Consider the following 23912-nt stretch of genomic DNA (forward strand, 5'->3'; position numbering starts at 1 on the left):
ACAATGAATCCACTCTGTAACTGACAAGGGCAAGAGAGGCATTTTAGAAGATGTGAACAGAAATGGTAATAATTAAGACACTGGGGTGGGTCATGGTAGGCTCATATCTCTGAGAAACTTGGGTTTGGAAAATGGGTTTGGGAAAAAGATTCCACAAGTATAGAATGTAACCAAAGGGTTGTGATTTTTCTCTTGCAGACCCCACATAATCAATGTGCCAATACCATCACCATCATCATCCTGTCAGGCAGAGGCAGGTGGATGGACCTCTTGTGTGTTGGCTCATTTCCCTTCCTCAAATGTGGTTTGTCTTTGTACTCCTCACAAAGAACAGGAGTTTGGAAAAAGAAAACCTATGCGTGCCGCTTCTTTAAGAGAGAGGGTAGAAGAAGATTTGCTAGGCCAGCCTGGAATACTTCACCTATGATTTAGAAAGCAGGGAGAGAGGCATGCCAAAAGTGCTCTGCTCAGGTGGTAGAATTACAGATAATCTAATTCTCTTTTTATCTTCCTATAATTTCTTAAGTGAGCTGCATGGTTTTATAAACACACACACACACACACACACACACACACACACACACACACACACACACACAATTTGGAAAACAATGGCTAAGCACAGGGGAGGGAGATGGCTGCAGGACTCAGCCTGGCTGCAGTCCCTGGGCTGAAGGAAACATCCCATGGCAAATCCCAGAAGAAGGGAATGAACTACAGGGCAACAGTACTGGACAGAGAGTCTAGCACCCTGGGTTTGAGTCCTAGCCATGTATCAACCTCCCATGTGATCTGAGCTGGTCACAAACCCACTAAGTCTCACCTCCCAGAACTCCTGAATGAGGGCATCATGGGAAAACCCATCTCATCAAAACGTGTAGAATACATGGAATCACCATATGAAAGCCTATGCTACCGATGCTGATGGGAAAACCGTAAGGGCTTTCTGGGTACCGAAGGGTTAATAGACCAGGAAACAAGAACAGAAGTGGAGACTGGCCTTCAAAGAGCACCTTTCACAGTCCAGATAGGCCTGATGCTAGGCGTAGAGCAGTTGAATCACACACAGCTGGCTGAGTTGAGGACCCATTCCAAGTGGATCCGAATGCCTGCCTTGTCCTAAACCTGTGCCTACCTCCTTTGTGCATTTCTTGCCTACTTTTATAAAAGCCTTGCCCAACCAGCCTCATTGCCATTGTGTAGACAGGGCAGTGATGTTCGTGAGTTTATCAACTTGACTGATATCATACCTTTAATAAACAGCAGGCTAGCACTGGACCTCAGCTCTGGTGGATTCTAAAATCCCAGCTTCCCACAGCTCTCTCCTACCATTGGAGAGTCCCAGCCCAAGGTAAGGCATTTCATACCAGCTTCTCTAAAGTGATAGGAGGCAGAGACACATTCCCTGCTGACCTGGCCAACAATAGACTTTAGACCTTGGTTGGTCTGCCCTCTGCCCACCCAGCCCTCCCTTTACCCTCCCAGCCTCGGTCCACTGGGACCCACCTGGTCTCCAGTGGGATGTTACTGTTGAGTAGCCAGTTGTCCTGGGCATGGGTTGGCTCCTGGGCGTTGCCTGCTGGGGGCTCCCCGGAGAGTGAGTGGTCTGTGGGTGCCGGGCTGGGGTTGCTCCTGGGGGTGAAGTTGCCCCTGTTCAAGGAGTTGATGGAGGCCGCGTGGTGCTGGTTGGGGGTATGGGCGTGGGGGAGTGGTGGCGGTGGTGTCCGGAGCCGAGGGTGGTTCTGCAGGCCGCCGGGATGATCTAGGGAGCAAGCAGTCATGGTCAATGTGCTGCTGGCTGGGTGCCGCCCCTGTGGGGAGGAACAACATTAGAGGCCTGAACAAGACTGCAGGGGCCAGAATGAGTGCATCTGGCACTAGCAAATTACACATTAATTCATTCAGTCCAATTCGGAGTCCACAGAAAGTTCTGAGTTCCTTCTGTTCTGTGTGTGTGTTGGGGCAATAAACAAAATAGAAATGTCCACCCCATACGTTGAACTTAAACTTTAGGAGAGTAATAAGAAACAAGATCTTGAGAGCAAGAGCAAGGGAGAGAGAGCAGGCGTGAGCATGAGAGACTAGTTGTCCATGTCAACAATTTGACTCCTGTCAACAACACCACATTTTATCTGTCAGACTTTTGTGGGTTTTGTCTTTACAGTATACTCTCACACCGGTAGCTTCCTCACCTGGGAATGAGTGTGTTTGACATAGAAGTTTTGGTGCCCCAATCCAGACTTAGTGATTCAAGAACCCCAGGGAAGGGGCCCAGGAATCAGACCTTACAGAGCCTCCCAGTGACTGACCCATGCTTCACTTTGAGAATCACTGACCCAAGGAATGGTGCACAGTAAATGAAATTAACAAGGTAAATAAGCCGCAATGTACAGTTAGTTAAGAGTCTGATTGATCTAAGAACACAGGGCCAGGGTAGAGGCTACGTCTGTATGAAGCACATGTACCTAGGAAGGTATCGACCGGATGTCCTCTGGGAGAAGGTGGCTTTTGAGAGTGGTGGGCATGCTGTGTCGGGGTGGTTAAAAACTACCGGAATACTTACTGAGCACACACTGTGTGCCAAAAGCTGTTCTGAGCCCCCACACAGATGAGAAGACTGAGATAAATATTTTCTTCAGTCCCCTCAGTGACCTAGAGCAACAGGTATTATTATTATCACTAATATGCAGGCAAAATCCAGGTTTTGGAGTGGATACTTCCAGTTCCTATGGGAATGTGGTAAAGTGGACGCTATTTGCAAATAAATAAAGAAAAGAAAATTTGCTCTCCTGATGACAGGTCTGTGGGTGACTCCCTTTCACCTAAGCTACTCCAGAAGCCTCCTCGCACAAAGCAAATAGTGTAACAGGGGAAGAAGTTAGAAAATTAGACTCCTGTCTAGATTCCGACACTTACTAAACATAGAACCCCGGATGAGTCACTCAACCTCTTTGAGCCTCGGTTTTCTCATCTGTGAAATGGGAAGTGCCTTTATTACCGAGATGAAAGTGCTACAATGAGAGCAAATTGGGCAGCTGACGGGAAAGAGATACGTTAATGGAGGCTGTATCCCTCTGCTTTTAAAGCTACCTCTTACGGCAAAGAGGTACAAAGTGATCTGGTGGGACACTGGGGGAGGAGGCTAGAAGTAGAACGGAGAAGGAAATGATAATACATCCCAAGGCGACACATTCCAAGCTGCTACCTTCAGTGTAAAATGTGTGCTGGGCCGGTAGACCCTCTGGACTCTGATGAACACCTGCCTTCCAGCCTCCTCTTTCCTCAGCTTCCTTATAACGATCGACTCCAGCCACGTGACCCTCAAAGGTCAGGAGCGGCTGAAACTTCATTGCTGGTAAGCAGGGTCCCCAGAGTCCGTCCTGTGTGGATGAAACCCAGTTTCCCTGAAGATGCTGAAGTCCTGGGTTAGCAGAGAGCTAGCACAGTTGTCCCTTGAGGGGACAGTGAGAACCTGGAAGTCACTATGACCTGTGTAGGTAGAGTAGCCACTCTTCTCCCGGTGAGCAAATGGCCTTGTTCAAGAAAGTAAGCAAGGGGAGGGCCAATGGCTGTGTCCAGCTCTTCTCAAGCAGCACTTTGGTTTGTCTGTATGAGACAGGGTCTCCTACATACCTCTGGCTGTCCTCGATGTCAGCAGTTCTCAAAATGTGGGTCATGACCCCCTTGGGGGTTGACTGACCCTTTCACAGGGGTCATATATTTGATATCATGCGTATCAGATATTTACATTGTGATTCATAACAGTAGCAAAGTTACAGTTATGAAGTAGCAACGAAATAATTTTGTGGTTGGGGACCACTACACCATGAGGAACGGTATTAAAGAGTCACAGCATTAGAAAGGTTGAGAACCACTGCACTATGCAAACCAGGCTGTCCTCAAGCTCAAAGAGCTCTGCCTCCCTGCCTCTGCCTCCCAAGTGCTGGATTAATGGTGTGAACCACCAGGCCTGACAAGCAGCATTTCAATAGAGGCAGACAGAATCTGGGCAGGACCCAGCATGAGAAGAAGCCTCGGGACTGAGTGGCCCATGCCCTGTGTGGCCTTTGTAGCTGCAGGGTACCACAGCAGAGAGGTAGCGAGTGATCCTCCCATGCCATGGCTGTCCAGGGCCAGCAAGGAATGGCAGACTCATCTGCCCTGTTCTAGAAGGTATCCCCTTACGACATTTTACTTAATTGATATTAACAAACGCTGCTGTGTATTTAAGTACCTACTATGAGCTTTCACATCCTTAACTTTTCTAATGCTCACAACAAGCCCTTGAGGGAATTATTGGCATCATTGCTATTTTGTTTTAGGTGGGGAAGCTAAGGGCGGAAAAAAAGTAAAGGTCCTTACGAAACCACAGTGTGACTTCTGTCTTCTGAACCAATGTGCCTTTGCATCTAACACAGATCACTGTAGTCCACGGCCAAAGGCAGTAAAAGTACCCTTAGAGAGGAGAGGAGTGTCTGGGCTGGGACAAGCTGGCCTAAGACAAGACTTTTACTATGTGTCTGAGCAGTGACACATGCCTCAGTAACTGTTTAGAAGTGCCAGAACATTGTAAAGTTCTGCTATAGTTTCAATCCAAACTCTCTTCCCACAGATCCAGCAGCCACCCATATCACTCCATCCAGCCATGTATAATCTGAGCCATTTTATTTTACAGACACCACCTTCAGTGAAGGCTACTAGAGTATCAAGTTTGGCAAGCCTGTTTTTCCAGAAGCCGTTTTTGGTTCTCCTAAAAACTCCTTGGGTTTATTTCGTGACTCATGCATATAATTGCAGAAGGAGGCTGAGGCAGGAGGATTGTTTCATATGAGTTTGAAGTCAACTTGGGCTTCACAGAATGTTCTATGATAGCCCGGGTTATAGTGAGATCCTGTCTCATAAAACCCCAAATAAATAAATAAATGTTTGTAGCTGTCATGGTTCTCCAACACCTTTCATTTTATATGTGCAGAAACCCTGAACACTGGCTGGTGTCTTTGCTGACTCTCCTCAAACTGAGATCATGCAGTCGTGCCCTTCAAGTGCTGAACAGAGGAGTAGATCACAGAAGTAGTCTGGGCCTTGGTGTCCCACAGCTCTGAGTTCAAGTTTTGTCTTTTCCACTTACAAGTGGTAACTGTGGGGCTGGCAAATTGTTTCCTGACTTCCCATGCATGCTTTGGTGAACACATACACACACACACACACACACACACACACCATGGCATAAGCACGTGCACACACATACATACATACACATGCACACATATGCATGCATACACACACATGCATGTGTATGCATACAGGTGCTCAGCACAGTGCCTGGCATGCAGCATTTTAACTGTATGGTAACTATTTGCTTTCCAGTGTCACAGACTAAACCCAGGGCCTCACATGTGTTAGACAAGTACTCTGCCACAGATCTACATCCCAACCCTGCAAATAGTAGCTACTAGTCCACAATAATGATAATGGAACATGAATGAATAGACCATAAAGCATTAAATGTCACCATGGAGATGACTCTTCAGCATTTACAACAGAAGTTCTAAAACAAAGGAGTGAGGGGAAAGAACAGGAAAATACTGAGCAGAAGGGCAGAGCCCATCTATGATGGTTGATGGATTTCACTGTGGCCAATCCACTGACTTCTGGAAGCCAGAAGAGTGCCTGGAGCTCAACATAGATCAGGAGGCAGCCAGAATGGCTGGCCCTGACCCTCAAGCTAGCTACCCAGGGCTTCAGATTTTCAAAGAGAAAGGCTGTTTGATGCATTAGACAAGTCTCTCAGGGCAAATGAGGGCTGATACCAAATCTACCTGTCCTGAGCTCACAGTGGGCCCTGGGGAAGCCCTATGTTTTGTTCAGGGACCATTGGGCTCTCAGATAAAGTTACACTCCATCCTTGACAATGTTTCGGGGGTAGTTGGTTGAGAAGAGTACAGAGCACAACCCAGGAGTCTCACAGAGCAGCTTCAGCTCTGTCGCTGACAGGTGAAGTGACATTAGCACAAGCCACCACTTTTCCGAGCCTCTAGCTACTTACTCATTTAGAAAATGTACATGTGTTAAAAGGTCCAATAAAAGGTAGAGAGAGGATAGTCTTTTATAGGTTGAAAATAAAGATTCACAAACATGGTCAACTTTGAAATGCTCAATCTAGTTAGACATCTGCTGATAGAACTGTGTGTGACATCATCATGCACACCACTTCACATGTATTGAGCCTAAGTGACAGACACTAAATGCTTTACTTAGAAAACCCTGCAAGTCGCCGGTGGTGGCGCACGCCTTTAATCCCAGCACTTGGGAGGCAGAGCCAGGCGGATCTCTGTGAGTTCGAGGCCAGCCTGGGCTACCACGTGAGTCCCAGGAAAGGCGCAAAGCTACACAGAGAAACCCTGTCTCGAAAAACCAAAAAAAAAAGAAAACCCTGCAAGAGTCCCCAAAAGAAGAGGCTATTGATATTCTTCACAGAAAGTCCAAACAACTTGCTCACATTTAAGTGAGGGACCCAGAATTTGAACTTCAGCAGATTGGCTTGAAGTCTGCAGTGTGAAATCCTTCACTTGTGTTCATTAAGTGAGTCAGGACAGGCCAAGTGTACCCAACAATGTCTGTCACACAGGGTGTACCTTCCAAGTGTTGATGACTGTCATCCTTATCACCTGGTACTCTAGCCTCTCTGGAGCACCCCGCAGGCACAGAGGGTGGGGGCTTAACTTTAGCTCTTGGGGTCCAGGAAGACTGCATGAGAGGTGAAATATGACCTGTGTCTGGGGGGGGGGGGGCACTCCAGGCAGAGAACGATGAGTGTGCAAGGAATTAGAAACCTAAGAGAGCTTGGCTGCTGGGGCACACTCAATTAATAGTGTGAGTGTCTGTGAGGAGCCGTGGCTGTGGGTGAGGTAGCGACAGTGAGGCAGGCCCAGGTGGTGGCTGCCTGCAAGTGAAAGGCTAGAAAACCTGGTCATCATTCGGAGGGGAGGAGCTGGTTCTGTGGCCACTTTGGCATTGAGAAGGCTCTGAGGCTGGTGGAGAATGAGGCAGGGGGTGGGAGGTAGAGGACCAAGCATGCCCCAGATCAATGGCAGGTACCTTCGTAGGAAATGGGTTGTAGTGAAGTAGGCCCCGCTTCTGAGAAAAAGGCACAAACTTTCACAGCTTTGGTTTAGCCACTGGACTCAAGTGCTGAGCTCTAAGGACATCAAATCGTTCCAAGAAAGGGTTCCAGGTCAGGAGCTCTCATACACCAACTCTGCCAAACCGCAGACAGGTGCCCAAAGCTCTCTTTGCTTCAGAGTTAATGATGACCACAGTGTGCACCGCAGTCATTAATCGGGCCCTGAAGATCATCAGATATGAAAGATGATAGAATTTAATTATCATAAAACACAAAAACTCCAGCTGCCTGAGCATGCCAACAGAAAGAATTATTTGGCTTCCATTAAAATGCCATCGACCACCACTAACTTAGGATGGTGATGTAGAGGTGCTGAGACCTTAGCTAATGAACCTTGGCCTGCAAGACCAATTTAGAGAGGCCAGAGAGCTCTTTTTCACCGCAGTCCAGAGCAGCAGCTGACGGCCCCGCTTCTAATCTCAGGTCTGCCTCCTTTAAGCTGTGGTGGCACAGATCATTTATTTAACTTGAGTTTTAACTTTGTCACCTGTCAAAGGTATATGACAGTAGCTGGCAAACTGTAAAGTCCCGTGTAAGAGTTAGAGAGAATTATCATTAGTATTATGTTTCAACCTAGAATGGATTCTAATATAAAAGCAAGCCCTGGTGTGAGCAGGAGGTGAGGGGTAGATCTTAGGGGTGTATTTTTCGTTCATTCACTTTGTTCCTGTATTAAATGCTTGCTGTTCACTTTCATTGATGTCTCTTTAACAGCCAGTGTACAGGAATTCTCAGTGGTATTTGGCCTGACATACTAGATGGACTCAGGGAGAGGGACAGGCCCTGCAGGTGGGGCAGCCCCTCCAGAACTTCCCATGCTGGGGGTAACATAGCCTTGAGGTTGCAAGACGGCTGCTTTACTTTCTCATTGATGTGAAGCAGAGCAAATACCCAGGTGATGATAGTGCTTTGCATTGTGCAGGTTGGAACAGTGGGGCAGGGCATGCCAAAGCTCCAGCGTCTGGTACAGTGATTCCTATGACGGGGCTAGAAATGAGGGGGCATTCTCAGAGTCCCCGAGGCTGCACTGGCAGGACACAGCTAGGAAAGCTGGCAAACACGTCCTGGTTAGCCCATCCCAGAGGCATGCACTGCAGTGGCAGTGGGAAGGCAGACAGCCACGTCACTGTTTGCTCCACTCTTAGTTCTAGATCATTCTCTGCCCTTCTCTGACCCTTGAAGACAGCATGCCTGAGATTCCCTTGTCCCTGAGCTGAATTCCAATAGATTTGGCTCAATGTGAGGCCAGTAGAATGCTTGAGGCAGGACAGCAGACTGAAGGAAAACCCCCCCACCCTCCTCCCCCACCCCTACCCCCTCCTCTCCTCAGCCCCGTGCAACCCACTCAGGACATAGTTCCCCAGCAACAGTGACATTTCTCCAGGTTACAGAACATGTAGATGTAGTTGTCTAAGAAACTTCTAGGAAGAGCAAGGGCTGGGTCTGTGTGCTAAACTAGAAAAGGCTTAGGTGTGTAACGGGGAGGGAGAGGGTATCCAGGTAGGTGGTTGGTGTGAGCAAAGGCTGTGGCTAAAACAGACCCAAGATGGCATGGGGACTTGGCTGCCTGGAACAGAGTTCTACTGAGAGGTCACAGAAAGACAAGTCTGGAGCCTGGCAGTGGCTTTAAGGGTGTTCAGGGGCTCACTCTGACTTCTGAATTTTCAAAGTCAATGGTAGTCATGATAATGAGACAGAACCCTCAGGGCATTAAATGAACCTGTAGTTTCTGTCCAGCAATAGATGCCCTGCTGGATCAGGACTTGGGATGGGGTTGGGTGGAGGACCCTGCTCTCTGTAAGCAAACAAGGAGAGCAGAGCCATGTTCTAAGACCATCAGAGAGAGACACAATTGGCAGTGCTCTCTACTCCCAGTCACAATCATTCACAAACTAAGCGAGCTCATCAAGGCCCATCCTTTCTAAGTGTGGTGTGTGGCTGGCTTGGCTGGGCCTCCATCACAACAGTATGACTAACTCACAGCATCTAGGCATGCCTCTTGTGATTGTTGCTGTCAGAAGCTAATTCACACTGTGACCTCCAAGTAAGGCACCTATTGTACCTGAGTCCCAATTTCCTGGACGGACAAACAGTCCACGAGGTAGAGGGAAGCTTCTCTAATTTTAGAATGCAAGACTGAATCATGTGTGTTGGGTGAACTTGTGATATTTTCTCATGAACATCTGGATGCAAAAGATACTCCCAGCATCCTCTGTGTGGGATATGCTGTGTGGCTGGGTACCAAATAAGGTGAAAGAGAGGAATAGGCTGCTTCTTTCTTCCCTGCTTCCTGTTTCCATGTCTCCTGCAAGCTTTCCTCTGGATTTATAAGTACTAGTGCTAGAGACACGGGTGGGCTGGACCCAGTTGCTGCTGTAAAATTTTAACAGATTTGTTGGAAAAGGCCAACTGGAAGCCTGAAGCGTTGTTGGTGGGGTGTCATTTCTGGGTGTGTGCATTCCCTCAACTTAAATCTATGTCTACCTCGAGGCTGAATTTGTTCTGGGAGCTTTCTAGCTGTCAAGTGAGTTTTCCTTCCTGTCACTGTCACCTTTGTAGCCTTTTCAAAAGTGGTCTGACCCATAAACAGTCAGGTCAAGGCCTAAATCAACAAAGGGTCACAGTTGATAGGTATGACAGGAGCGATTTTGAGTGTGTGTGTGTGTGTGTGTGTGTGTGTGTGTGTGTGTGTGTGCAAAGAGTGCCTGTGTGTGTTTAACAGGAGTAGGGTGTGTTGGAACAGATACACAGTCCATGGAGTGCAAAGCACCAAGAATGAGGGCAGGCTATTGTCACACTGTGCCATAGGTGGAGAGGGACTAGTGGAGACTCCCAGATGAGATCATCTCATACAGTGGAGGGTGACCTTCCACTGGACTTATTATTGCTTCCCTAACTTCCTGAGATAGGGAATGGTCCCAGAGGAAGGAGGAGGACCACTCCTGTCAGCCTGGAAATGGAGGGCTTAAAGACTGTGTGTGTGTGTGTGTGTGTGTGTGTGTGTGTGTGTGTGTGTGTGTGTGTGTGTGTAGGACTAGCTTTCCAAGCCTCATGGCTTATGTCCACACAGTCTACATGCCAGGAGGTTAAACACCCAGTTACACCCTGTGTGGCCGAGTTCAAGACTGAAGAACTTCCCATTTTGGCTAGTAACTCATTCATGACTTTGGATGGGCTTCAATTTGTCTATCAGGAAAATGGGATTCCTCCATTCATCAGAGGATCTCTGGTAGTCTCTGACAGGCTTTGATAGTCTGAGTCCTAGTGACTTCCTTTTGCTCCTCTCAGGGAATGTCCTAGAAAGAAGATGGCAGGATGGGAACTCTGACTGCCCTCAAATAGACTGAACTTGGAAGAGGAATGGATTGTCTCCATGGAGCCTTCCACAGATAAATCCGGACCAGGCCAGGCAATTACTAAAACTCAACAGCAGTCCATTTTAAGAACAAGCAAACTGGATCATGTCATTCCTGGTCTTCAAGGCTGTTGGTGGTTCCTCTGCATGGTAGTACCCACACTCTCCACCTCCCTCCATGAAAGGTGCCAAGCTCAAGCCCGTCTTAGACCCCTTCATGGAGCTATTTCAGTCATAGCTTTGCATATACTGTTCTGATTGGAAGGCCATGTCCCCTTCATTTTCGAGTTGACTCACATTAGAAGCTGCCTTCCCTAGGAAGCTTTCTGTGACTCCCTTTTCCCTAGTTTGAGGTAGAGGCTCTTCCTTGAGATTCATCAAGCCTCTATAACTCACTAAGTCATCACCATATTCTTAGAGCGCACTGGAGCACACAGTTTGATGGAGGGAAGGGGGCCCACTAAAGGTTTGTGATGTGGCCAGTATGTAGAAGGGGAGGGGAGATTTAGGCCTGAAGCTGCCCAGCCTTAATCGTGGCACTCACATACCCCAGGAGCCTGCTCTGGGTTCTTGTTCCCTTTCAGCCAACCTGTTGCTATCACCTAGGTGTGCTGGTGTCTATCACAAGATAAAGCTATTTCTTCAGAATTTACTGATGGAAATAAAGTTGAAGGAGAGAAGGGAACACGGTGATTTGTCCTCCCGAGGGGACTCTCTGGATGAAGAGAATTAGAAACGACCCCATAAACTGCCCTGACCTTCAGCACTGGGGTCTGTTTCCACGACACGGGCTGCTCCCTTCAGAAGCTCCGAGAGCCATGTCTTTATTTCTATTTCATACCCTCCTAACTGCTGATGAAGACATAAAGTGTTTACAGGCACTCAGTTATCAGCTGTGCTCCCTGTGCAGTTTGGAGACTGTCGGGGCAAGTGTAAAGAAGGATCAGTGTTCCTGGAGTACCCCAAACCCTCCATGCCTCCTGACTGTCGGCAACAGTGCTTGGGTGCAGAAGCCGGTGGTGTCGTGGACCCCCAAAAGAGGGGTCATGATATAAAAGGGACAGCACCAAGAAATAGATAGTATCTGTGTTTTAAAGATCGGGAACCTGGAGTTCTGTGTGGTCCTGTGGGTCACCCACTTTCAAAGCCCATGAACAGACCCTCAAGCCTGACTTCAGAGGCCACCCCAGGGGCCACCCCAGGCTTTACAGAGCTGAATGTGAAACCCCTGAGTCCCAACCACAGCAGCGTCCAACCCCATCAAGTCTCAATACAGCATGGTGGCATCCTGTTCGTGTGATGGGCACCTTTCTCCTTCAGGCTCTAACACAATGGGAGAAGAGGTCAAAAACATCAGTTCGTTACCCAGGCCAGGGAGGTACTTTTCATCACTCACGACACCACCACAGCTGGGCTTTCTTTCTGATACACACTCAGGAGGTTGTGGGCGGGCATTCTACTCGTCAATGTCCAGAAGCCCAGTCATACTGGAACAGGGAACATTTTTGTCCTCTTGCGGCCCTCTGCAAAGGGCCTGACTCTGTCCCCAGGCCACAGAAATGTATTATTAATACCAATAATGGCCTCAAAGTATCAAAAGGAAGGCCACTGCTTATTTTGTTAAGCACTTTTGGTACCAAGTGTCTTTGAGGCAGTAGGAGGAACACATGGTTCTGTGTTAGGAAGGTAGCCTGGTACTGAAACAGCTGTGGACTAACACGTATGGACTCACACATGTGACTGAACTCATCCTATGGCATCTTCCTGATATGAAATATGGAGATACCAGTCCTGGGGGACAGTGCCCACAGAAAGAGCTAAGAAAACCCATGGCCCATAGCATCTGCCCTCTAGCTTTAACTACATCTATCATTGTATTCCAGAATGGGAAACTGAGGCACACACAGGAGCAATCTGCTCTTGCTCCATTGCTACTCAGTGCAAAGATAGGACTGCATGTGTCACCTGCCTGTCCTGGCGAGGGCAACGGCACACTTCCCACACTTAACCCTGCTGTTCACTTCACCTGGCAGTCAGGAGGCACCCTGTAAATGCTGTCATTATCAATTGTATTGAGAGGGGTCTCTTCAGTGCTGCCCTCTGGTAAATGCCCTCCCAGGAAGTGATGGGAGTTCTTTGACCTTTGACAGCCACAGCATCCTGGACTGCTTCATACTGGCACATCTTGATGAAGGTGACAGATTGACTAAAAAGGTCCGAGAACCCGGAACAGGACTGCAGGGCATATGAGTACCGTAACTCCAACTCCAGCAGCCTCAGGTTCCAGTCTCACCTTTCCTGTTACACACTGGCCTTTTTCCATTCCCTATTATCCGCATCAGCAAGGTCCGTGACACCACGAACCTGATTTCGATGCAGAAGGCATACACCTGGGCTCATTCCCCAAGTGGATTCTTTTCTTTCGGCTGTGGAATATTTTATTTTTCCAATTTCAGAATCTACTTATGTTAAAAACGGAAGAGAAAGAAATCCAATCAGCCCAGCTCAGGTTTGCGAAACAAATAATGCAGCCAGCACAAAACCTTAATCAAACAGTTATATTCATAGCCATGGTGATCAGAGCTCTGCCTAATTTACACCGCCCAGGGTGTCCTAGGAAAATGCCTCCTGTCAACATTTGCAACCAACACCAAGACAGACGTTGAGGAGGCAGCATGGTTATCCAGGCCTGGCATCCTGGGAAATCAGGGGCACATGTGGACTTGTAGGCTTGTCCCTCAACCTCTGCTTATACCTGAAAGCCATTCTATAGTCTCTTTTTCTTTTCGTTATGTGATGAGGGGAAAGAAGTGAGCTCTGAATCTGGCTGCTTCCTTTGCTTTATGTCTATGGTTATGGTTAGAATGTGAATTGTCCCCTGACAGCTCATGTGGGAGGAGGGCTCAGCTGTTGGAGGAGGTGGAATCTTGGGGACTGTGACATTAGTAGAAGTGGGCCATTGGGGGTGGGCTTTGAAAGTACGACCTCTTTCTGGTCCTCCTTTAAGCTTCTGCTTCCTGATCTACCAAGATGTGAACAAGCCATGCCACAGGCTCACACCACCGAGGACACCATCCACCCCGGATGCCACGCCATCCACACCGTAAAGCACTGATGTCTTCTGAAACCATGATCGAAGTCTACCCCTCTCCTTGAGTTGCTTCTGCCAGGTATGTTGTCATAGCAAGAAGAAAAGCGACACAACTAAGACAGAAAATTGGTACCAGGCGTGGATTCACTGTGAGAAAAGTGACCATGTCATCCTTGACCCTTAGAACTGGCCTGCAGGATGTGAAGGGGTTTGGAGTTGTGGGTTAAAGAAGCTGGAGAATGCTGTATGCAGTGCTTAATGGGCCACTGTGGTGGGGGTTCAGAAGACTGGAACGCCGATAGAAAGTGTGGGCAGTAAAGACTGTGCTCATGAGGCTTCAGAGGGGACCAGAGACTCCACTGAGACATAGCCAAATGCTTGGTTCTCAGCTGGCACTACTATTTTGGGAGGTGGTAGATCCTTTGGGACTGTGGCCTATTTAACAAAAAGTGTATCTCTGGGGGCTGGCCTTGATGGCAACATTGGTCTCTGGTTCTGCAGAGGCCTGAACTCCCCACTTCCTAGTTTGATAAGATTTGAACCAGTCACATCACAAGCTGCTTCTGCAATGGACCGATGCTCACACTGCCCTGCCTTCCATGTCACGATGGACTGACCCAGCTCTGGAAACCATGATCCAAGGAAATCCTTCCTCCCTTAGGTTGCTTAGCAATGAGAAAAGTAGCTGATACATGTTACTCCAATCTGTGTAAGAACCTTTGGGGGAATTACTACTCAAAGTCCCAGTTTTGTAGCTGAAGAAACTAAAATACAGAGAGGATTTTGTAGGTTGCCCAAAGCCTGATTTGCTGATGGAGACAGGATCCAGACTTAGGTGGTCAGCCTTGGAGTCTGTGTTCTTGATCCTCACATTCCATGCCTTGACTGTCACGCGCATCACCCAGCATGCCGGGTGGTAAGTTCTTCACTACTAATCGGAAGCCCAACAGTCAGCCAGTGCTGCTGTAGGATGATGACTCCACTTTCGGTGGGGCTTTTTGCAGCAACGGCCACTGTTCATAACACCGCTGTTGGATGGTGTGATTTGTAAGATCCAGGAATCAGTGTGGGATTATGAGGTCCTGTAAACACCTAGCGCTTCCGTTCACTACGCTACAAAGACTTTATGGATGAGAGGGGAAATAGGGAAGATGCTGCCCATCTGGAAATCAGGCAGGAGTCACTTGATTGGGCTGTTTCTTCCCACCATGCCTTTGGCCCTCAAGCGTCTAGTATATAGGGCCTTTGCTTGCAGCCATTTCTTCTCACTTCAGTTACCTCCGGACTGGAGCATCCCTACTGTCGGCGGGTGAATCTGGGTAGAATAAGGCAGCCAATGAGCACCCTTGTCCTTCTGGCTCGGGTGTCTGATTCAGGTAGAGATATGTGACCCTGCTGTCTTTTCCGGCTTCCTCCTCACTCCCTGAGGTTGGAACTCACCTCAGACCCTGAAATGACACATCCAAGCCCTTCCTCACTCTGCAGACAGATTCAGCCCTACCCTTTGAAGGTCATTCATACATTGTGACCGTGATCCTGAGATCACAAGTACCTGCACTCACTCAAGTATACACTAATTCCTATGTCCATGAAAGTCTCTCACTGCTTTGGGGGTCCCTTGAGATAAGTCCATTCATTGCCATGCCACGTGTACCCAGTGTGATACTTGCCACATAGTAGGAACAAATGGTGGGTGAATAAGCGAACAGAAATGACTGTCTCAGACTTCACTAACATTTAAGCAAATTTCATGAACATTCTGTCCTTACAATAAAGGATGTCCATTTCCACTTCATAAAGCAAATGCCCTGTAATGATCTGTGGGTAGTAAGTAAGAAGAGGGTGTCTGCTTTTAAGTGGACAGAGCAGGATCAGCACAGAACCACAACAGCTGTGCTTCTGGGCTTGGAGATGGGCAGTACAGTCTGTGGGTCATGGTGACATGGTTTGTGCTTTTTAAAATAATGTAATATTTTTATTTATGCTGAGAATTTCATACACGTATACAATGTATTTCAATCTTCTCCATCCCCTCACTCCTCTCATCCAATTCCTTTTGCCCACCCAACTTCATGTTATTTTTAGTTGTTGTTGCTTTTATAACCCACTGGGTCCAATCAGTGCTGCTCGAGTGTGCATGCGTATGGAACCAGCCACTGGTGCACTGGCAACCTACCAGTGGCCACGTTCCCAAAGAAAAATGACTCTCCCTCCCGCCAGCTGCCATAAATTGCCTTTAATGACCCTTCAATGGAGGGTGAGTCCTCAGGAGCCCCGCCCCATCCTCACTGGAATTTTGAGGTCTGCACTTTTCTTCACATCCCCAGTTCCTGCTGTATAATGCAGGAGCACTGTTACTAATCACACTTACTCCCATTGATTTTTTTTTTATCCCTGAGGACAAACTACCTCATCCCTCCTTAATCTAATGACTAAAATTAGGCAAACGCAGCCATCTGATACACATTAGGCATCACCCCAGAAAGGAAGACATCAAACGAAATATGACCAAAACCCTTCTAACGTCTCCATTCTCTTAACTGCCCATGCAAATCAGGCAGAGGCCTTCCAAATAGGGAAAAGCTGTTGGAGGCTGTGTATGTTCTCAGGACCCTTCTTTGGGTCAGGTCACCCAGGGAGCACCTCTGGGTGCTGCCCCCTTTCCTCATGAGCGAGCACTGAGCCTCCCATGCCAGGCAGGCACTGTGGTTTTAAGGCTTTACGATGGTGTTTTCCAATCCACAGTGTTGCACTGTGAAGACTTAACACCATCACCCTTATTTCACACAGAAGGAAACTCGTGCTCACGAAATGAATGGGAAGCTCCAGGCTGCCTAGAAGGTGGTCAATTCAAACCCAGGACCAACTTAATCCTGCATGTGTAGGCACCGTCTCCCCTCACTACTTCCTTCAGCAACCTAGTGAAGCTGGAGATGGCCAGCTTTGTGAAGACTGACTTACAGAACGCAATGGGTACCACCTGCAGCCTTGCATTCGGAGGCCTAGAGAGGGATGGTTGAGATGCCCAGGTTCATCTTGGTTCTGGATATGCAGGACCTGAGGTCTGGTCAGGGAAGGCCATAGAGGAGCAAGCACCTCCAAACACATGGGAATTGTGCCTGAAGGAACTTCAGAAATAACATCTCTGTTCCTCCCTCTCAAGGACTCAAATGTGGCACTGAGGAAGATCTCTAAATGTCAGAGCCTCTGTGAAGATTGTCTGCCCACTGCTTTCGCACACATTCGAGGTCTGCGCTATAATTACAGATATTTCTTCCCTGGCCCTCCATATTTGCCTTGTCTGAGCCCATCTGTGCTGGGCTGGAGTCAGCACAGGAAAGCATTGCAGGCAGGCTCCCAGAGGAACTCTGTTGTCCCAGCAGACTGATGGGGAAAGTTGCTAATTGAAAGTGGAAGGCCAAGGCAAGAAGAAGAGAGGCAGTGGCTCTGGGGAGCCTGGAGTGAGGGTGACTGCTCCAACCAAAGCCCTGGCTTTGCTCCATCCCAACAGCACATGCTGCATCGTTCAGCTGCCATCTCAGACTTCCTGAGGATCATGGGAAGCCCTGGAGCCTCCATATTCACAGACCTTTCCCCTCCTGACCTCAAGGTAGAGGGCAAGCCAGACACTAGCACCTACCATGTACTAAGGCCAGGTGATGGGTGTGGAAAGAAAGAAAAGGAAGGCCCTAAGGTACCAAGCTTCCCTCGGGGCCTAGGCTCAGGGCAATGAGCCCTAACTGTAGGCAGCATGGAAATCAGGAAGGTCCTGGGTGCGTTGCATATCCAGTGGGCTAGGGCTCGAAAGGACAGATATTCTCTTGCCAAATTTGAAGAGGGGACCCAGGAGGAGCAATAAATAACTACCAGATGGCGGCACGCAACAGGCGCACCGCAGGATGTTTTGTTCAAGGTCTCAGAGGCAATCTCTGGAGGCCTTGAAGATGGACACAGCTACATGATAAGGACAATGTATAATATGCAGGGACAGGGCTAGCATAGGCAGGCAGGCAGAAAATAGAGGGAATGTGGTTTGTAGCATTCAGAGGCAATTAATTTAATTAAGCATTGCCCTCCTGATGTCTTTATGGTGACAGCTCTTGTTACTTAACTCTTCCTGTGTTTTTGCCCAGTGTCTCCAACTAGGCCATCTTGTCAAAACATTTCTTTAAATCTCTGGCTCTCCCTAGAGTCCACGTAGTTCTCGGTGTGAGACAAAAGCTGCCACAACCGTTACTAACAAACGGAGGACCACTTTCCCAAGTTAGAAAAGGATGCCAATGATGTGACTGCCACTTCTGAACATTCCATCCAAAGGCCAGTCACTGCTTCAGAAAGGAAGTCCACTGCATGGCGAACACAGACGAAAGGTAGATCCATGTGACAGTGTGAATACCCTGGTCACCTGTATCAAAGGCATGATTGCAGTCCAGAAGGAGCATCGCCCCACAGGTATGGTATACTTCAGTGAGCATTATAGCCCAAAAGACCAAAATAAGAAAATAAACAAAATATCACAAGCTCAACATACAAAGGTTGCGCTAGGAGGCTCCCGGGGGAGGTGGGGAAGCTTCGGGACTGACCTCAGAATCAGGGAAAGATCATTAGCACCCACCATCCTTGTCCCCATGTCCTCAGACTGCAGGAAACAGCTCAGCCAGGCCTGTACTGCCTCTCTTTCCTCCTGGCACCTGCTGTCTGCCAGGCAATGAATGAATCAGAGAAGACAATAACAAACAAGAATGCTTCCTCACAAACAGAAGGTAGAAAGGTCAACACTGTGCAGCAAGTGGCGTGTGGTCAAGTTCAGGGTGTCACCTTTTCAGTCACCCAAGGGCTCTATGATCAGAGGCCTCATTCTTTATTTCCTATTCTGTTACCATCTTGAAATTCTTAAAATCAATTTTAAATAAGGGGCCCTACATTTCCATTGCACATTGGGCCCCATAAATTATGTGGACACTTCTGAATATGGAAAAAAAAAGAGCTTTGCCATCTGGCTTCCATTCTGCCCTTTGACAGAGGAGTAAGGTCATTTGGGGAAGTGACCACTGCTGAAGGTGTTGGAGAGACAAAGAGGTGACTCCATCTCCTAGGGCAATGAATAGTTCAGAAATGAGTATTTAACCTAGTTTGGGACAATGAGACTCAAAGGTGGCTTCCTGACAGTCCTCTTTGTTTTTTAACATCAATAGGTATGAAGCCAGTCTTTCTTGGCCATTAAATGTTCTACTGCTACTAACCGCCATCTTCCAGACACAAGGCGGGGTCAGCTTGACTAGATCAAGGAAAGCTATGGAGAGTGCCCAGATCCTTCACAGTTCCATCTCTCTCCTGAGCAACTAACCCTCAACCTACCCAATCCCTGGGCTTCCTTTTACGTCAAACAGCACCCCCCGCCCCCCAGTATTTGGTGCTGTTGCTGAGTTGCAGCTAAAAGTATCTCAAGCGACACAGTCAGACGGACTTCATCTGAAATCCAGTTCTTGCCACTTACCCACATTACACCTTCAGCAAGCCTTATTTTCTCTCTCTGACTAGAAAATGAGGGTGAGTAATCACATTGTATAAGCTAGCAATGGAGACCAAAGGCAGTTATTCCGAAAAGAAGCTCGGACAGTGCCGGCTACATGGAGGGGCTGGGTCACTGACAGGAATCATGGTGGTCAACTTCTGAACCCGATGGATAGCTGCTGCCACTGAATTTCCTGGTGTTAGGTGGATAATGAGCTAAATATCCCAGCTACAGAGAAAAGCAGTAGAAATCCTCATTAAAAAGAAATTCCTTCCTTTGCATAAAAAGCAATGTACAACTATATCAATAGAATTTAAGGGACTGGAGAAGCCAATTGAATCATGTGGACATTGCAGAGGTAGTCAGAGGTTTGCTCCTTTGGAAATCAGGACCTTCCCCAATCACTCCTCACAGTGGGGCTTTCTTCTTAATGAATGGTAACTGCAAAGTTCATGGAATAGTCCAAGATGGCAAGGGTGAGATTTTGCAAAAATAAAAATAATAGTGGTGGAGCATGCCTGTGGTCCTAGCACTTGGGAGGGAGCAGTTGCAAGATCTCAAGTTCAAGGCCAGCCTGAGCTACATAATGAGACTCTCAGTCAACAGAAATATCACTTCCACTGCCAATACCCACCCTAGTTTCAATTGCTGTTTGAGTAACCTTCTGAGATGGAATTCTTACACTATATTCTAATGTTGGTCTCTTGAAAATGTTTAATCTTCCCCAATAAGTAAGTAACAACCAAAATGTATGATTTCATCTTAAGAACTGAATTTTAGTGTAGAGAATAAATTCTAATTCTAATGGTGATGGGAAATAAACAAACCACTCCACTCACACTTGAGTTATTTCTACTTTAAAAGAAAAGTAGGTGTAGACAGGAGTGGAGAAAATGGTTCTTTCTTTACCCATTATATGAACCATTTTGTAACCGGATAATTTCAGAAGAATCTTAAAAATTTCTACTCACATAGGCTCTTTACCCTGCCTTACACTGTCTCCCTATGAGGCTGGTACAGGGAGAGAGAGACAGAGCCTGTTAGCAGCTCAACAGACACGTACCCCGGTGTGGGTGTTTCTCAAAGATGGCACCAGTTGTGCTGGGGAGATGGTGACATTGCAGATGCTTTCACAACCCTTCCATGTCAGTTTGAGAGTTCCCATATGGTACTTTTACAAAACTATCAGAGGAATGTTCCAGAAAGGCATTTCCCTGCCTGAAATCTTTCCCTGGTACCTTATCACCCTTAAGTGCAAGTCTCTCAGCCTGACATTCAAGGTCCATTAAGATTTGGGTTCTTTTATAGTCTCATCTGTCAACAATCCCTTGCATTAAGCATCCTGTCGTGGTCGCATGGAAACCATGGAAATTTCCCAGAAAGAAAGAATCAAATTAACAGCTCAGAGAAAAATGAAGGCATATGCGAGAAAGGATGGGTGGTGAGAGGGTGTTGCTTAGCATAGAAGGAAAGACAATGGAAACCAGAACCCCAAACCCCACACTTCACATAATCATTATTATAGAGCCAATGACTGTTCGTTTATTTAACAAAAAATGATTATACTAATTATGAGGCCTTGTGGGAAGAAGAACAGCAAGAGAGCAGGTGGTATGGGAATCATCTTCCTTATACAAAATCAACAGGGGAACACCTAAGAGAGAGAAGGGCTGACTCAAGGGCTTTTCTTTTGTATTGTAGACCTTTGACAGAAAGGTAACTTCTAAAATTGTGGGTACAGATCACTTTCACTTACAAATAACCACAAGGAAGAAGTTGTTCTAAGTCACAGAAGCCCAACTCCAGCACCAAGTTTCATATGAATGTCAGAGACGCTCTGAGCCAGGGGTTCTCAATCTGTGGGTCAAGACCCTTAGGGGTCAAAAGACGCTTTCACTGGGGTTGCTCGAGGCCATTGGAAAACACTGAGATTCACATTATGATTCCTAACAGTAGCAAAGTTACAGTTATGGGGCAGCAATGAAAATAATTCTATGGTTGGGGGTCAGGACAGCATAAGGAGCTGTATGTATTAAAGGGTAGCAGCATTCAGAAGGTCAATAACCACTGTTCTGAGAGAAACCCCAGAAAACGGAGCTGCAGAGTGGTGATTTACAAAGGAAGAGAACATGCTTTCCAATGCTGCAGTGAACACCAGTGACTGGGAGGTCATCTGGACATGAGCTTGAAGGCTTTCCAAATGTGTGCTTACCTGGCCTGACAGAAGATAATTCTGCAGACTGGAGGACCAAAGATTAAAACTTTTCTGACATTGTACATGTTTGATGCTTCTTACAAAGCACTGCCATTCACCAGAAGATTTGGTGATTATTTCCTAACATCAAACTCATCTTTGCACACTGTGCACCAATGTTCAGTGAACCATTGGCCTGCCGTCCCTGTGTGAGCAGGATCTGAAATTTCCTCAGCAACAGTGGAATATTCTGCTGTGTGACCGGAACTTGTTTTGGATGAATTATCTGCTTGTGTGCATTGCGACTAGTAGCATAGGGATTGATTTAACGTTGAAGTCATTTCCTCACTGCCCCATGCCATTTTTTTTAGTGCTCTATTTGCTTTGTCTGCATGGATTGTATGGCAATTTATTCCCCGTTTATTTTTGAAGGAAAGAACCAGTGATGTATTACTTTTGTATTAGAAAAAACAAACAATATCTGTAAGGAAAGTGGTGGCCTCCATCCAGACCTTTGCTCATTCTTCTACTACAGGTAATCAGGCAAGCATCAGGGAGTATGAGGAGATGATCAGCAAGGGAAGGCAATTGGGGAAAGCGGAAACAGATCAGAATTAAAGGTCTCTTGAAGGAATGAGATTTGAGTAGAGAGCTATATGACTCTGAGAGGGAGAGGCTTTTGTTATAGGAGCCTTCACTCCAAACCTAGGAGGGATGGTTGTCCCATCTGGGTAGAGGCTGGCTGGTTATGTCCCAGAATGTTCAGTAGACCAGACAAGCACATGACTGACACCCACACACTCACGTCCTGTTAAAGGGCTCTTTGCTTTGAAAACTTACAAGATGTGTACAAGTATTCTGTCACCCTCACTAACAGTGTCTTTCAAACCAAGAGACATGTTGAAGCCCAGATCCTGGCACAGAGCTGGCACCCAACCAGGCATAGATCTCTCCCACCCATCTCAAAGGGTCTCTTTGCTGTTTTTTATTTTTTAATATAAAACAACTGAAGTGTATTTGTTTAAGATACATTGTAAAAACTCAAAAGGATGCAATTCGGAAGAAATAGGGCAAAAGTAAAACCATAGTTGAAGATCCAGAGTTGATACAGAAATGAAGAAAAAGAAAGTAAATCCAGACTGGTCAGGGCTCTTGGCTGGAGACCCGCTTTGGGTGAGTCTCCTGCAGGTCCTTCTTAGAAGCCACCGGCCTTTCTAACAATTGGTGGCAGCAGGTTGCTCCTCTAGCAAGCTCTGGGTGGAGAGCATAGTGGATCCTGCCATCAGTTAGGGTGGACTGTTTGCTTAGATGGATACGATGCTGGGTGTCCACAGTGTGGGTGTTAGACGGATGGCCACTGGAGAGCTACAGGGGGCGCTTATTACTCAGATCCTCATACACTGTGCAAGCTGCTCCATAGAGGATCTCTGTCCATTTGAAAAGCTTGCCTAGCTCAGGGAAGGCAATTCCTTTCTCATCAAAAGGGTCATTATCATCCCCTGGAGCTGGTGACCCTTACCTGGCTGGGCTCCCTTATAGGCAATGCTGCTAGTGTTTGTTAGGGTCATATTTTTTCCCTTTTGGCAGGGCCTCCTATAGACCATGCTGACCTTGAACTTGTATAGCTCAGGATGATCTTGATTTTCCTACCTCTGCCTCCCAAATATAGGGATAACAGTCATGGACCATTCACTTGGTCATGGTTTGGTTGGTCGTCAAGGCAGTGTTGGGAAGGAGAAAGGAACTCTGAGAACACCCCAGCACTGCCTCTTCTGTCTGTGCACAGCAGACCCCCGAGACAGCAGGACTCCCATTCCAATGCCCTGGACATCAGGACATGTATCTTCTAAGTGGTTTTCAACCACCCCCAGACCTTCTTTAAGGAAAACACCAAATTCAAATCTCCCACTGCCCACTGGTCCTTCCATCCACATGCAGAATCCCACAGCAGGGTGAAGGATGACACTACTTTCTCCAAAGCTGCCATCACCACAGTCATTCTATTCCATGCTGCCCCATGGGGCCCTGGGTCTTTCCTAACGCCCTACTCTGCAGCCTCTAAACAGCAGCCTGAGGTTTTGGCTCTTTGTCTAGTGACAGCTCTGATGTGGCCTGTAGCAGTTTTTTGGAAGAAACAGGGAAATGCAGGCAGAAATGCCATCTTTAGTAGAGGCTGTCCTACCCACCTGACTGTGACATAACACTTAAAGAAACCAAAAGGTTTTTTTCTCCATAGTCATGACGATAAATGTATATGCAAAAGCTTGGGAGGCCACTAATTCCTAAAGCAACTTCTCATTAATTAAATATTCAATAAAGCAAAAATACTTAAAGCAATACAGAAATGGTTCCAAAGTCTACAAAGGGATTAACAGAATTATTTAGCACTGAAAAATAGCTTTCAGGCAGGGGACATGGCTCAGTGGATAAGAACACTTGATTCACAAGCATCAGGGCCTAAGTTCGAATCCTCAACACCTATGCAAAGTGGCAAGCATAGCTGAGCATGCCTGTAACTTTGGCACTGGTAGGCAGAGATACACATTCCAAAGAACAAGCCTCTGGTTGAGTGAG

General features: G+C 47.2%; 1 protein-coding gene across 1 annotated transcript in view; it reads right to left on the reverse strand.

The window, feature by feature from the left end:
• Tenm4 (teneurin transmembrane protein 4) overlaps positions 1 to 23912 on the reverse strand; it is a 735358-nt gene that overhangs the window by 222372 nt on the left and 489074 nt on the right. The window contains 1 exon segment of the mRNA XM_052714273.1: positions 1507 to 1762. Coding sequence (XP_052570233.1) covers positions 1507 to 1762 — 256 coding nt within the window.

The sequence above is a fragment of the Peromyscus californicus genome, unplaced genomic scaffold (assembly GCF_007827085.1).
Source record: "Peromyscus californicus insignis strain IS unplaced genomic scaffold, ASM782708v3 Scaffold_4__1_contigs__length_199733344, whole genome shotgun sequence".
Lineage (NCBI taxonomy): Eukaryota > Metazoa > Chordata > Mammalia > Rodentia > Cricetidae > Peromyscus > Peromyscus californicus.